The sequence below is a fragment of the Leptopilina boulardi genome, unplaced genomic scaffold, assembly GCF_019393585.1.
Source record: "Leptopilina boulardi isolate dan_hultmark-lab unplaced genomic scaffold, ZJU_Lbou_2.1 LbouV2_392, whole genome shotgun sequence".
Classification (NCBI taxonomy): Eukaryota; Metazoa; Arthropoda; class Insecta; order Hymenoptera; family Figitidae; genus Leptopilina; species Leptopilina boulardi.
In genome coordinates, this window is record NW_026137965.1 from 4,427,231 (window position 1) to 4,443,085 (window position 15,855).

Here is a 15,855-nt window from a genome sequence, read left to right on the forward strand (position 1 = left end):
TGTATCTATTCACTTAAACAGAAATCTCTTAATTTTACTAAACCTTTCACAAAATAAAAGAATTTCTTTACATCCTGAATATTTTCGATCTTAAGAATTTCTGGGAGTGTTTTGTTTCTTATTTCGTATGCAATTTTTATATTTATTATACACAGGATAATCCAATAGTACATGCTTTAAATTTTCAGTCCTATCTTTATTGCACAATAAACACTTATAATTTAATTTAATTTAATATAATATGAAAATTTTAATATTATAATTTTGTATTTACTTTTTTACTATTCTGAACATAATATAAATTTAATTAATAATGATGATCATGATGATTATTATAACCATGATGATAATTATTATCATAATGATGATTATTACCATGATGATAATTATTATCATGATGGTAATTATTACCATAAGGATAATTATTATCATAATAATAATTATTACCATACGGATAATTATTACCATGATAATAATTATTACCATAAGGATAATTATTACCATGATGATAATTATTTCCATAAGGATAATTATTACCATGATGATAATTATTACCATAAGGATAATTATTACCATGATGATAATTATTACCATAAGGATAATTATTATCATAATGATAATCATGATGATGATGACGACGTTGACGATGATTATAATGTCGTTTAAATTTACCAGGATGTTCACATTTAGTGCCAGCAATTAATTTCCTCACAGATTGTTTTAAAATTCGATAATTAATTTCATTGAAATTCATAGTTCCAAGTGCAATTTTTTGATAACGATTCGTTACCACCCAAAGTTCTTCCTCCATTTGTCTCACTGACGGTGGAATTACTTTAACCCCACTTGCAAACTGTAGGGTTTCATCATCTTGAGCGATTATTTCCTAAAACAATTATTTATATATAAATTTTGTTTCATTAATCATATTTGGAAGTGCACTTATAATTTCGCAATCAGTACGAAAAACATTTTTTTTTTAACCAAATAAAAATTAAAAGATTTCAATCGAAAATCTCTATTTATAAATAAGAATTTAATTAAATTATTAAAATTAATCAAAGTTTACTTAAATTAATTTAATTTAAATAGTTAAAACTAAATTATGAGTTTAATAATTATTAAATAAAATAATAAAATAACAAATAATGAACAAACAAAATAATATAAAAAGAATAATAAATGAAAACAATAATAATTAAAAAACCAAAAATTTAATTAATATAATTACGAATTTAATTAATTAATATTAATATGATAATTAATTAGATTAATTTATGATAATTCTTACAATATTTTGAGGTGTCATTTCCGTAAACTGATTCCAACATCCAATGGCAACTTCACTAGTGAGACCAAAAAATAGAGTGCCTTTTGAACTAAATGCTTGAGCTGTCGATTGACTGGGAAGTACATTTGAAAAATTAGAATAAACTAATGGCTTATTATATTTTGTTTGCATAATATCATCAACTTTGGCCGTATAAATTGAACGTGAAGAGAATGGTCGAAAAACAAGATATTGTGGATTGTTGTCAATTTTTGGTGATAATGCCATGCCAAAAAGACCATCAGACAATGTAAAAGTTTCATTGACAATTGTCACCTTTAACAACTCTGGAGATGGCTCCGGTTTAAAATATGGTCCATTCAAACGCCACATATCAGGAAAATCAAAAACTACCATTCCAAAACCATTTACATCGGCTAGAAATACCTGTGTATATAAATTTTTATTTATTATTATTAACATGACTAATAATTAATTATATGCTTCATTTAGTTGATAACTAATTATTTAATTAATAGTTAAATAGGTACTTATTTTAATAAATAAATAAATTATTATTTATTTATATAATAAGTTGGAAATGATCACTGATAAAAGTCTTTATCCAGAAAAAATGTCACAACACCAATTTAATTAATTAATTTAACAATTAATTAATTAAGTAAATTAATTATTTCATTAAGTATAAAAATTAAATTAAAAAAAAATACTTGCTTTTGATTTTTTGCAATGTTCTCCATCAGTTTGAACAATTGGCGTTATTAAAAGACCATGATGAGTTTGAGAATTTTGAGAAATTCTATCTTCAATTTTTACTCGTTTAATTAAATTATTTGTGGTCAAATGAAAAGTTAATAATTGTGCCGGACACACTTGTTTACCGTCGATCCCTCCATTATCTAAAACCCACAATCTATTACACCTATCAATCTATAAAAAAAATATATATATATTAATATAAATAAATATTAAATAAATATACTTATATTTATTTATTTACTTGTTGATTTTTAAGAGTAGAAAAATTTAACTGTAAAAAAAATATTAATAATAACAATTATTATTATTACTATTATTATAAAAATAATTATTATTATATTAATATTTATATAATGACAATTAATAAAAACAAAAATTTTGAATGAAAATTTTTTTTATTAAAAAATTTTTTTGTATCTATTCTTATTTATTGAAAATACTTACTGTAATTCTGTAAACGTTTGTGATACCATTACAATCACCTGGTTTATACCAGGACCAATTAGGATATGGTATCAATAAATGACCACCAGGTCCTTTTTGTTTAGAAACAACTCCTAAACTCGCTGGAACTCCTTTGGTTCTAATTACAGTAACAAATGTTCTTCCATCTAAAATAAATAAATTAATTTGTGAACAATATAAAAAATAATAATTTCTCAAATTGTATTTTTCTTTAAGGCCAGGTCCAAGTGAGGCAGCGCCATCTACATCGAAACTAAAATTTTTGAAAATTTCCAACAGTCTTTTCTTGAAAACAAGAAGATAAAATGCTTTTTCCTTTATGAATAATTGATTATTGGCAAGAAATACAATAGCTAAAACTTTTTTTGAGTTAAAATAATGAAAAAAATTTCATGTCAATAAATGCACTTTTTTCACAAAAACTGTTACAGTACTTTCTCAGAAATTACAATCAAAAATGCAATTTCCATTTGGAAAATTAATAAACACTAAAAAATACACCAGCTAAGATTTACCAATCACGAAAATAACAAAAAAAAAAAGTTTTTTAACGCATAATATATTTTACTAATTATGACAGCCGTTTGGCAGGTTATATATGACGTTTCGCGATTTTGCCGAAAGGAGGATATTGGCGCTGTTGCTAACCACCTGAAATACATAATCTACCAAAGGGCTGTCACAATCAGTAAAACTGTGTCCATATGTGAAATATGTAATAAAATTTTTTGTTGCTATTTTCGTGTTTGGTGAATCTTAGCTGGTGTATTGTTCAACGTTTATTAATTTTCCAAATGGAAATTTTATTCTTGATTGTTAATTCCGAGAAAGTACTGTTACAGTTTTTGTGAAAAAACTGCTCATATTTAATTTATCGACATGAAATTTTTTTCATCATTTTAACCCAAAAAAAGTTTTAGCTGGTGTATTTCTTTCTAATAATCAATTATCCATAAAGAAAAACGCATTTTACCTTCTTGTTTTCGAGAAAAGGCTGTTGAAAATTTTCCAAAATTATAGTTTTAATGTAGATGGCGCTGCCTCACTCGGACCTGGCCTTAATCCATATTTATATATCATTACTATATTATAAAAACATATCGCCGCCGCCGCCGGTGATTCAAGAATGAACGCTAGGCGAGAACTTCGACGCTACGTGGGAGCTCACAGTACTCGCCTACTGTTCAACTCGCGAAGCATTAAAACTCCCGTACCGTTTAGAATTTGTTTCGAAAATTTCAGATATTGTACTATCTATATCAAAAACATAAGTTAAAAATTAACATAACATCAATACTCAAGGTCAAACGACAGAATCATAGATTAAAACAAACCAAAAATCAAGGACATATGTCAAAAACCAAAGTTTTTGATGGTGTAGAGACGGATATAACCTCAAAATTATTATCAGCGGTCAAGATATGACCATCCCTTTAAACTTTTAAAGGTCATAGGTCAAAGGAGAACATAACCTTAAATTTACGTTGAAGGTCATAGGAGTGTAGGCGAACATAACCTCAAAATTTGGTCAAAGTTATAGAAAAAATTGGACATTACCCCAAAATTAGGGTCATATAGGTTAGAAGGACGTCATCCGTGGTGCATCTTAGAAACAAATTCTTTAAAATGAAATAATAAATTTTATTTAAAGAAATTGGGTAAAATAATCTTTAAAAACATATAAAAACTTATTCGGTCCCTAATTAATTTTTCAATTGCAGAATAGTTGAAAATTTAGTTTACGAATGCAAGTTAAAATATAGTTTATGTTCATATTAAAATATAAATTTCTGCTGTTCAAATTTAAAAATTTTTGATTAAATACAAATTTAATCAAAATAATATTTAATATTTTTAGTAAATTTAAATAGGGGGTTGGCGCGCGAAGCCCCCCTAGTATATATATATAATATTTATTTTAGCCTAAAATTCTTGTTAATTTAAAAAATCGATTAAATAATTTTTAAATTTTTAAAAAATTTAAAAATTGGTAATAATTAAAAAATTACTAATGATAAATTGAAAAAATGACTAATAATTAAAAAAATTAATAATAGTTGAAAAGAATTTTTTTTTAAATTTTATATTACCTTTTGATCGATCAATATCAAGAAGAATTGCCTTCGTAAAATTATAATTTCCAGATTTGATAGCTTCATCTTTAGCTTCTGGTGATTTCCACACGTAGTCAATATATTTCCACTCAAACATGGACTTCATTTTTTCGGCATGTCCCATTATTTTAATTATGAGACAAAATAGGATGATAAATTTCAAATAAAAAGCCATATTTTATACTTTTTTTTTTGAAGAGAGAATACTATGAGAAATAAAGTAAATTCATTATTTATGAAGAATTTAATACAGAAATCAATATAAAATAAAAAAAATTTCTTATTCTAACCCTTAAAGGAATCCAAATTATCAATTTCATAAAAATTTACCAAAATATGATACTATTATCAAATAAATAATTTTACTTGAACTAAATATAATTTTAATTTGAACCAATAATTTCTGTATTTAAAACAAACACCATTTAATTGACTCAATTTTTTTTTTTCAGTGTACATAAAAATATATATATTTATATAAATATTTTATAAATAAGGTAAAAATATATAAAGAAAATAAAAAAATATATATTATATTTTATAAATTATATAAATTATAATATTTATAAAAATATATTTATTTTACAAAGTTTGAAAAACTGACTACTTACAAATTAATTTTCTATGTAAATAGATTGAGTAATTAATTATAATATTAATTAAATTGTTTCTTATAAATTTTGAGACGATTGTTATTCTGTTCCTTTTTTTAACAACAAACTTCCAAGTGAAAATATCGATTTAAAGTTATGGCACAACATAAATGAATTGATAGAAATATAAATTCATATACGGTGGAAAAATATTTTAAGAGTAAATATTGAATCATATTATTATACATACGTACTTAGAGACTTTTATTTAGTGTGACATAGTGAACATTTTTTTTACGAACAATAAAAAATTAAAAAACTGATAAAATGAATCAATAAAATAAGCATAAAAAATGATGAAATTAGTAATAAAATTAAAATTCTTAAATATATTCCCCTGAAAAAATTTTCCTTGGCATTTTCTAATTTTTCAGACCTTCTAAATTTTTTCCCAAGTTTTAAAAAAAAATATAATAATTTACAAAAAATGTACTGTTTAATTTTAATTTTTTATTTAAAGATAGAATTAATTTTTATTTGTTAACATTTCTAAATAAGAATTCTTTGTATTACTTAAAATTAATTATTTATTAACTAATTATTAATCCTTGGATTAAAATTGTAATATTCATTTTACATGGGCTTTATGATCCAAAGAATAAATTAATTTATAATTAATAATATTTCCGGACCATAATGAGAGTAAACAAATGAAATAATTTATATTATCAGTTAACTTTTTTTTGAAATAAATTTACATATCTTGACAAATACAACTATTTACTATTAAATGTGTAAACTTTAGAAATCTAAAATCCACGCCATCTATGCAAATTGGGAACGGTTGTCATGACGTCAGTAGATATAGATAAAGTAAACATTTATTAATTCAATTATTTTAAAAAATTTCAATATTTAAAATCGTTTAAAATTTAATTTATTTCTAAAATATATCATTTAAAACTTTTTGAAATTTAATAATTTTAACTATAACTATTTCAAAATTCAATTATTTTTAATAATTTTTATAATATTCTTTGACAAATCCAATTACTTAAGACCTTTTTCAATTAAAAACGTTTAAAATTCAATTTTTGTCTCTATTTTTTAATAAATTCTTCAATTTTTTTACAATTAAAACTAAAAACTATGTAAAAATTTTAAATTCGAATTATTTGCTTAATAAATATTACATTTGTTATTTATTTTTCTTCTCTATAATCAAGTTTTTTTTCTACTATTTATATTGTTATTGACTCAAATAAAAATGATATAGATAAAAATTATTTAGTTTAAGAAAATATTTAAGGCATTCTTCGTCAACGGGACCCCCCTGCTCTCCAAAAATGGTTTATGTTTAAATTATCGGGCATAGGCTTAAAATTTAGCTAAAAAGGAATACTTTTAAATGCCGAATGGCACTTTTTGAAATTTCAAAATGGCGGCTGAAATATGGCGGGCGAATTTTCAAAAATTAATTTAATTCGCTTGAAACTTGTTACTCGGGGGTTTTTGGGGTCGCTGATTACGAATCTGAAGTCAGAATTTCAAAATTCAATATGGCGTATCGAATATGGCTGACAATTTTTTAAAAAGTGCCTGGAGATGCTTGAAACTTGTTACTCGGGGGTTTTTGGGGTCGCTGATTACAAATCTGAAGTAAATGAATGCAAAAGGATTTTAGCAAAAATAATACTAAGATACGCCAATAATCAACGAATGCAACAGTATGAAATTGTATTGAATTTTATGAAAGCGACATTAATAGCAGAATAATGTCTTGTGTAAATACCAGTTAAAGTTGATGCAAATTGATTATAATACTCAATTTCTTCTAAAGATTTTGTTGAAGAATTATGTCGTAAGCTTGCGAAATTAAAAACATATTTATTGTTACAAAGCAGCAAATTTAGTATATGAAAAATCTGAAAAGTAATATTTGTGACATTCAATTCTATATAAAAATATTCGCAGGAAACTTTACGAAAATTACAGAAAATTTCTCGGGAATCCATTTTTCCTATACTAATCCGAGATTTTCTAGGGAATTTTCCGAGAATCAATACCTTGAGAATATTCAGGTATATTATTAAGTAGGAAAAATCAGTACATTTTTTTTCTAGAAAATTATAATTTAGGACAAGTTGCTGATCAAATACTCATAGTACTAAGCTTTCTCATTAAAAAGATATGACAGTGACAGACCTGTATAACACAGAAACCTTTTTTTAAAACTTTTCAAGTTTACGAAAATCTCATAAAATTTAAAAATATCGTCCGATATATTTTACACAGTTAGAATTATTGAAAATTGACCTTATATTTATGTAATCAGCTAACCTAAAAACCAGTAATTAACATTTATCATGTAAATCAACTACTCTAAAACATTCTTAGTAACAATTTTCATTAAAAAAATTACATTTAAATAAAATGGTCCGCCATACTGGATCCATAATATTGAATTTTTAAATTCTGACTTCAGATTCGTATTTAGCGACCCCAAAAACCTACGAGTAACATGTTTCAAGCAAATCCAATCACTTTTTAAAAAATTTGTTAGCCATATTGGATACGCCATAGTGAATTTTGAAATTCTGACTTCAGATTCGTAATCAGCGACTCTAAAAACCCCCGAGTAACAAGTTTCAAGCATCTCCAGGCACTTTTTAAAAAATTGTCAGCCATATTGGATACGCCATATTGAATTTTGAAATTCTGACTTCAGATTCGTAATCAGCGACCCCAAAAACCCCCGAGTAACAAGTTTCAAGCATCTCCAGGCACTGTTTAAAAAATTGTCAGCCATATTGGATTCGCCATATTGAATTTTGAAATTCTGACATCAGATTCGTAATCAGCGACCCCAAAAACCCCCGAGTAACAAGTTTCAAGCATCTCCAGGCACTGTTTAAAAAATTGTCAGCCATATTGGATTCGCCATATTGAATTTTGAAATTCTGACATCAGATTCGTAATCAGCGACCCCAAAAACCCCCGAGTAACAAGTTTCAAGCGAATTAAATTAATTTTTAAAAATTCGCCCGCCATATTTCAGCCGCCATGTTGAAATTTCAAAAAGTGCCATTCGGCATTTAAAAGTATTCCTTTTTAGCTAAATTTTAAGCCTATGCCCGATAATTTAAACATAAACTATTTTTGGAGAGCAGGGGGGTCCCGTTGACGAAGAATGCCTCATTTATTTGATATAAGTAATCGTTTATTTGAATCAAATAAATTTTTTTTTCAGTGTATTTTCAGGATCTATAAATACAATTTCTACACGGATTATTAGGGAGTTCACATTTAGTGCCAGCAATTAATTTCCTCACAGATTGTTTTAAAATTCGATAATTAATTTCATTGAAATTCATAGTTCCAAGTGCAATTTTTTGATAACGATTCGTTGCCACCCAAAGTTCTTCCTCCATTTGTCTCACTGACGGTGGAATTACTTTAACCCCACTTGCAAACTGTAGGGTTTCGTCATCTTGAGCGATTATTTCCTAAAAAAAAATTAATATCTCCTTTGCATTTAATTTCCTTCTATTTACTTTACCATCCATCCCTTATCATAACCTCAATTAAATTATCATACCACACACCATGAAACCTCCATCATTTACCATGTGTTTCACATACTATTTTTGAGATTCGAATTTTAATTTTTTTTAAAGTCGTAAAATGAAAAATCTTGTAAAAAATGAATTTTACATGTGATCCAACACGCAGTGAGACTTTATATTTTTAACTTTAATTTATATCTTAATTTCCAATAAATAACAATCGAAACCTTTATTCTTTACAGATCTTATGTGTTTGTTATTTTATTTTATTCACGTGTGTTTCGTGTATCGAAATTTTATCTTGTGATCATTGTATTAACCTGATGAGGGCTAAATAGCCGAAACATGTAGTAAATTTTAAACTATAAACTGTTATGTATCAATAAACAAACATCATAACACAGAAAAAAAGTGGGTAAAAAGTTGTAAAGATAGAGGATAAAAGTCGTTAGGATACAGGGTAAAGGATAAATTTGTGATGGATAAAAATGTTACTAAAATATTACTAGAAAAATGGATGTCATATTTGAGTAAACTGTCTAATTTTAATAAAAATATTAATAATTTTACACTTAACTTATTAAATCCACAAATTTTTTATAAATAAGTAATTGCATGTGTTTAAAAAGTATGAATAAAATTGATGAAAGTGGAAACAAATTTTCTTCACCCTAAGAATAACATTGTGTCGTCTGTTTGTTGTCCCTCCAGGCCTCTGACGTCATATCTTGAACTCGAAATATCTCGATGAACTGATACAGCCTAATATGCACAAAAAATTCAGTTACTACCCAACTCTGCTTTCGTGCAACAATACAGACGTTGAGTTGTAATTTCCCAGTTCTGATTATTTACGCACTGTCGTCAGCTGTCAGTTGTATTAGTCAAAGATATTTTTATTAATAGACAATAATTATAGGCAAAATATTTCCACATGCAATTACTTATTTATAAAAAATTTGTGGATTTAATAAGTTAAGTGTAAAATTATTAATATTTTTATTAAAATTAGACAGTTTACTCAAATATGACATCCATTTTTCTAGTAATATTTTAGTAACATTTTTATCCATCACAAATTTATCCTTTACCCTGTATCCTAACGACTTTTATCCTCTATCTTTACAACTTTTTACCCACCTTTTTGGTTAGACCAAAAACTGAGATAGCACGTTATTCACCTTTACTGTGAGATAGAACAGTTTCATACTCAGGTATCGATTTGGAAGTGTACTTATAATTTCGCAATTAATACGAAAAACATTATTTTTTTAAACCAAATAAAAATTAATAGATCTCAATCGAAAATCTCTCTATTTATAAATAAGAATTTAATTAATTTGAAATTAATGAAAGTATAGTTAAATTAATTTAATTTAAATAGTTAAAACTAAATTATGAGTTTAATCCCAAGAAGCACGTAATATATCCTCAATATCAAGGTAATATTACACGTGAGATTCGTAATATAACGCTGTAATATTACAGTAATCTTACAATGATCTTAAAATGTCCGCCTCAAGGTAATATTAACGATAATATTACAGTAATATTAACGGTAATATTACAGTAATATTACAGACTGATTTGAGTTATTCATAAAGCATAAAAAACGTAAATATATTATAAGTCAATTTGGCTTGTTGGTAAAACTGTGGACTCGTGTGCTTTGAGTTCGGGGTTCGATTCCCTGGATGGGTAGATTTTTTTCGTAAAGAAATGTTCCCATAATATTACTGTAATATTCTCTTGTAATATTACCTTAATATTACTGCAATATTACTGTAATATTACCTTAATATTAGCGCGTAATATTACTGTAATATTACCTTAATATTAGCGCGTAATATTACAGTAACATTACCGGTAATATTACCTTGAGGCGAACATTTTAAGATCACTGTAAGATTACTGTAATATTACAACGTTATATTACGAATCTTACATGTAATATTACCTTGATATTGAGGTTATATTACGTGCTTCTTGGGATGATTATTAAAGAAAATAATAAACAAAAAAAAACTAATAAATGAAAAATATTTTAAAAAATAAATTTACTATAATTAATTTAACAACTTATTTAATTAATTAATATTAATATGATAATTAATTAGATTAATATGATAATTCTTACGATATTTTGTGGTGTCATGTCCCTAAATTGATTCCAGCATGCAATGGCAATTTGACTGGTGAGACCAAAAAATAAAGTGCCTTCTGAGCTAAATGCTTGAGCTGTTGATTGACTGGGAATTACATTTGTAAAATTATAATAAACTAATGGCTGATCTACTTTTGTTTGCATAATGTCATTCACTTTGGCAGCATAAAATGAACGTGAGGCAAATGGTCGAAAAATAAGAAATTGTGGATTATTGCCAATATCTGGTGATAATGCCATGCCAAAGAGACCATCAGATAATGTAAAAGTTTCACCGGCAATTGTTGAAACTGATAAATGTGGAAATGGTTCAGGTGCAAAATATGGTCCATCCAAACGCCACATATAAGGCAAATTCACAATTATCATTCCATATCCAGTTACGTCGGCTATAAAAACCTGCGCAAATATACATTTTTCATATTTGTTTTATTATTCTTAATTTAATTAATAATTATTATAAATTTAGTTAACAATTAATTACTTATATTTAATTAGTAATTAACTAAAAATGTAATTAATAATTATTAATTATTTATTTATGTAATTGATAATTAATTACTTATTTAATTAATAATTAATTATTATTTATTTATGTAATTGATAATTTATTACTTATTTAATTAATGATTAATTACTCATTTAATTATTAGTTAATTATTATTTATGTAATTAATTATTATTTATGTAATTGATGATTAATTATTTATTTAATTAATAATTAATTACTCTTTATTTATGTAATTAATTATGATTTATGTAATTGATAATTAATTACTTATTTAATTAATGATTAATTATTCATTTAATTATTAATTAATTATTATTTATGTAATTGATGATTAATTATTTATTTAATTAATAATTAATTATTATTTATTTATATATATAATAAAAAGCACAATAAAAATTTAATTAATTTATGCAAGAAATAATTAATTAAGTAAATTAATTATTTCAATAAGTATAAAAATTAAATGTTAAAGAAATACTTGCTTTTGATTTTTCACAATGTTCTCCATCAGTTTGAACAATTGGCGTTATTAAAAGACCATGATGAGTTTGGGAATTTTGAGAAATTCGATCTTCAATTTTTACACGATGAATTAAATTATTTGTAGTTAAATTAAAAGTTAATAATTGTGCCGGACACACTTGTTCCTCCTCAATCACTCCATTATCTAATACCCACAATCTGTTGCACCTGTCAATCTATAAATAAATATAAATAAATATATATTAATGTATTTATTAATTTTTATTAAAAAATTTAATTGCAACAAATAATAATAATTATTATTATTACAAAAATAATAATAAAACAAATAAAAAACAATAATAATAATTATTATTATTCTATTAATATTTATATAATAATAATAATTGAAAACCAAAAATTTGGATACAAACAATTTTTTTATAAAAAAAAAATCTATTATTATTTATTGAAAATAAACTGACAGCGATTCTAAAAACATTAGTAATGCTATTGCAGTCGCCTTTTTTATACCAGGACCAATCAGGATATGGTTTTAATAAAGGACCTCCAGGTCCTTTTTGATTAGAAACCACTCCTAAACTCGCTGGAACTCCTTTGGTCCTGACTATAGTAACAAATGTTCTTCCATCTAAAATAAATAAATAAATTATTGAATAATAAAAAAGATATTAATTCCTTAAATCGTTTTTTTTCTTTAATCCATATACAAATATATATAAAATTAATTTAACTTGAAATTCTTATTTAATTATTCAAATTAATTTTATGAATCAATTAAATAATTGAAAAATTAAAAATAATTTTAAAAAAACAATTAAGAAAATTAATAATACTTTTGAACAATCAATAGTACATTGAGAAAATTAATTAAAATAATCTATTATAATAATTGAAAAAAATAATAATTTAAAAGAAATTATTAACAATTGAAAAAATTAATAATAACATTTAAACAATAAATAATAATTTTAAAAAAGAATAATAATTGAAATTATGAGTAATAATTGAAAAAATAAAAATAATTAAAAAAAATTACTAATAATAAATTTGAAAAAAATGACTAATAATTGAAAAAAGTTACTAATAATTGAAAAAAATGACTAAAAATTGAAAAAATTAAAAATAATTGAAATTATGACTAATAATTTAAAAAATAATAATAATTAAAAAAATGACTAATAATTTTGAAAAAGTTACTAATAATTGAAACAAATAACTAAAAAATTGAAAAAAATGACTAAAAATTGAAAAAATTAAAAATAATTGAAATTATGACTAATAATTTAAAAAAGAAGAATAATTGAAAAAATGACTAATAATAAATTGAAAAAAATTACTAAAATTGAAAAAATTAAAAAATAATTGAAATTATGACTAATAATTGAAAAAATAATAATAATTAAAAAAAATGACTAATAATTGAAAAAAGTTACTAATAATTGAAAAAATTGAAAAAAATGACTAAAAAATTGAAAAAAATGACTAAAAATTGGAAAAATTAAAAATAATTGAAATTATGACTAATAATTTAAAAAATAATAATAATTAAAAAAATGACTAATAATAAATTTGAAAAAGTTACTAATAATTGAAACAAATAACTAAAAAATTGAAAAAATTACTTAAATCGAAAAAATTATAAAATAATTTATATTATGACTAATAATTGAAAAAATAATAATAATTAAAAAATGACTAATAATTGAAAAAAGGTACTAATAATTGAAGAAAATGACTAAAAAATTGAAAAAAATGACTAAAAATTGAAAAAATTAAAAATAATTGAAATTATGACTAATATAATTTAAAAAAGAAGAATAATTGAAAAAATGACTAATAATAAATTGAAAAAATTAAAAAATAATTGAAATTATGACTAATAATTGAAAAAATAATAATTATTAATAAATGACTTATAATTGAAAAAAGGTACTAATAATTGAAGAAAATGACTACAGAATTGAAAAAAATGACTAAAAATTAAAAAAAAAATTAAAAATAATTGAAATTTTGACTAATAATTTAAAAAATAATAATAATTAAAAAAATGACTAATAATAAATTTCAAAAAGTTACTAATAATTGAAAAAAGTTACTAATAACTGAAAAAAATGACTAAAAAATTGAAAAAAATGACTAAAAATTGAAAAAATTAAAAATAAATGAAATTATGATTAGTAATTTAAAAAAGAAGAATAATTGAAAAAATTACTAATAATAAATTGAAAAAAATTAATAATAATTGGAAAAAAGTAATTTTTGAAACATACCTTTTGATCGATCAACATCAATAAGAATGGGACTGGTAAAATTATAATTTCCAGATTTGATAGCTTCATTTTTGGCTTCTGGTGAATTCCACATGTAATCAATATATTTCCATTCATAAATGAGATTCATTTTTTCGGCATGTCCCATTATTATAATTATCAAACAATAAACGAGGATAAATTGCAAATAAAATGCCATATTTTATATAGTATAAATATTTTTTTTTTCAAGAGAAGTGTATACAGGAATACTACGAGAAATAAAATAAAATTCATTATGAAGAATTTAATACAGAAATCAGTATAATTATTATCGCTGAAAATGAGAGAAAGAGAGAGAGAGAAAGGAAGGAAATAGACCAAAGAGTTTCCTGCTTTACGCGCAATAATTATAATATTTATGATTAATCGTGAAAAGTATGGTGGTGATAAGCCAGCGCTCATCCAATATGTTTTTTAATTAGTTTTATTCTAAACAAATGCCGAGAGGGATTTAAATTGCAAAATAAAATTTTGTTATAAGGAAAATTAATTATTTTTTTCTTTTTTTTTATATGCACCACAACATTGAGAATATAATATTTAATATAAAAATAAAAGAAAAAAAAAATATATGAATAAGTATATATAGAAAAAATAAATATTATATTTTATAAATTATATAAATTATTATTATTACTTTTTTTTGATTTTTTATTATAAAAAAAATTTATTTTGCAAATTTTAAACAACTGACTATTGACAAATAAATTTTCTATGTAATTATAATTAATTAAATTGTTTCTTACAAATTTTGTTGTTTATTCTATTCTATTTTTTAGCAAAAAACTTCCAAGAGAATAATTCTGCATCGTTCAAAAGTTATGACACAACAGAAATGAATTTATAGAAACATACATTTATACATGGAGGATAATTATTTAAAGAGTAAATATTGAATCTCATCATTATATCCATACACATGAAGACTTTGTCCATAAAATGTTTTAGTGTCACATAGTGAATATTTTAACTAACAAATAACAAATTAAAAAAAGAGAAAAAAACTGATGAAATGAATTGAATTGAAAAAAAAGATGAAATCAGTGATAAATTTAAATTATTAAATTGTATATTATTTTTTTTTTTTAAGAAATCAAAAGAAAACTTGTTCTTATGCAAAACCAGTTTATAATATACATATGATATGATGCGCAAAAAATAACGAAAGTAAATATATTTTCCACAGAATGGACCAATTAATTCGATTTTTGAATTAATAAATTTTGAATATTTTTATTTATATTTTACATTTTTATATTTATTTTATTTTTATTTATGTTTTTTGTTTTAATTATAATTTAGTGTATTTTTCCGCTTTTTTCTAGATTTTTAGAATGTAAATAAAATAAATGTAACAGTTTATTATATTTAAATAATAAAAAAAAATTAGTTACATAATAAAAAAATTATAAATAGAAAATAAAATTATGTTTTAATTTTTATATTAAATTTAACAAAATTTATTATTTATTTATTAAATTTTATGTACAGTAGCAAATAATTGTTACTTTAATGAAAATTTCCTTTTGAACTGCAACTCAGATTTCTGTAATACAATAAGCATTGCCGTACAACAGGCGCAGATTTATTT

General features: G+C 23.2%; 1 protein-coding gene across 3 annotated transcripts; it reads right to left on the reverse strand.

Annotated features, from left to right (window-relative positions):
* On the reverse strand, positions 1-15,106 carry LOC127288557 (major royal jelly protein 1-like). 3 transcript variants are annotated; one of them, XM_051316074.1, is made up of 6 exons: positions 5,241-8,433; positions 4,606-4,835; positions 2,495-2,661; positions 2,006-2,221; positions 1,292-1,717; positions 1-886 (listed from the first exon to the last, which is right to left on the reverse strand). In XM_051316074.1, the coding sequence occupies exons 2-6, from the start codon at positions 4,802-4,804 to the stop codon at positions 308-310; spliced, it is 1,587 nt and encodes a 528-aa protein (XP_051172031.1). In that variant the 5' UTR covers positions 4,805-4,835; positions 5,241-8,433; the 3' UTR covers positions 1-307. The 3 variants fall into 3 exon arrangements, with proteins under 3 accessions (XP_051172031.1, XP_051172030.1, XP_051172032.1); XM_051316073.1 differs by lacking the exons at positions 1,292-1,717; positions 2,006-2,221; positions 2,495-2,661; positions 4,606-4,835; positions 5,241-8,433 and adding exons at positions 10,926-11,351; positions 11,949-12,164; positions 12,414-12,580; positions 14,223-14,473; positions 15,011-15,106 and having other exon boundaries at positions 293-886; XM_051316075.1 differs by lacking the exons at positions 1-886; positions 1,292-1,717; positions 2,006-2,221; positions 2,495-2,661; positions 4,606-4,835 and adding exons at positions 10,926-11,351; positions 11,949-12,164; positions 12,414-12,580; positions 14,223-14,473; positions 15,011-15,104 and having other exon boundaries at positions 8,421-8,728.
* Positions 15,107-15,855: the final 749 nt, after the last annotated feature.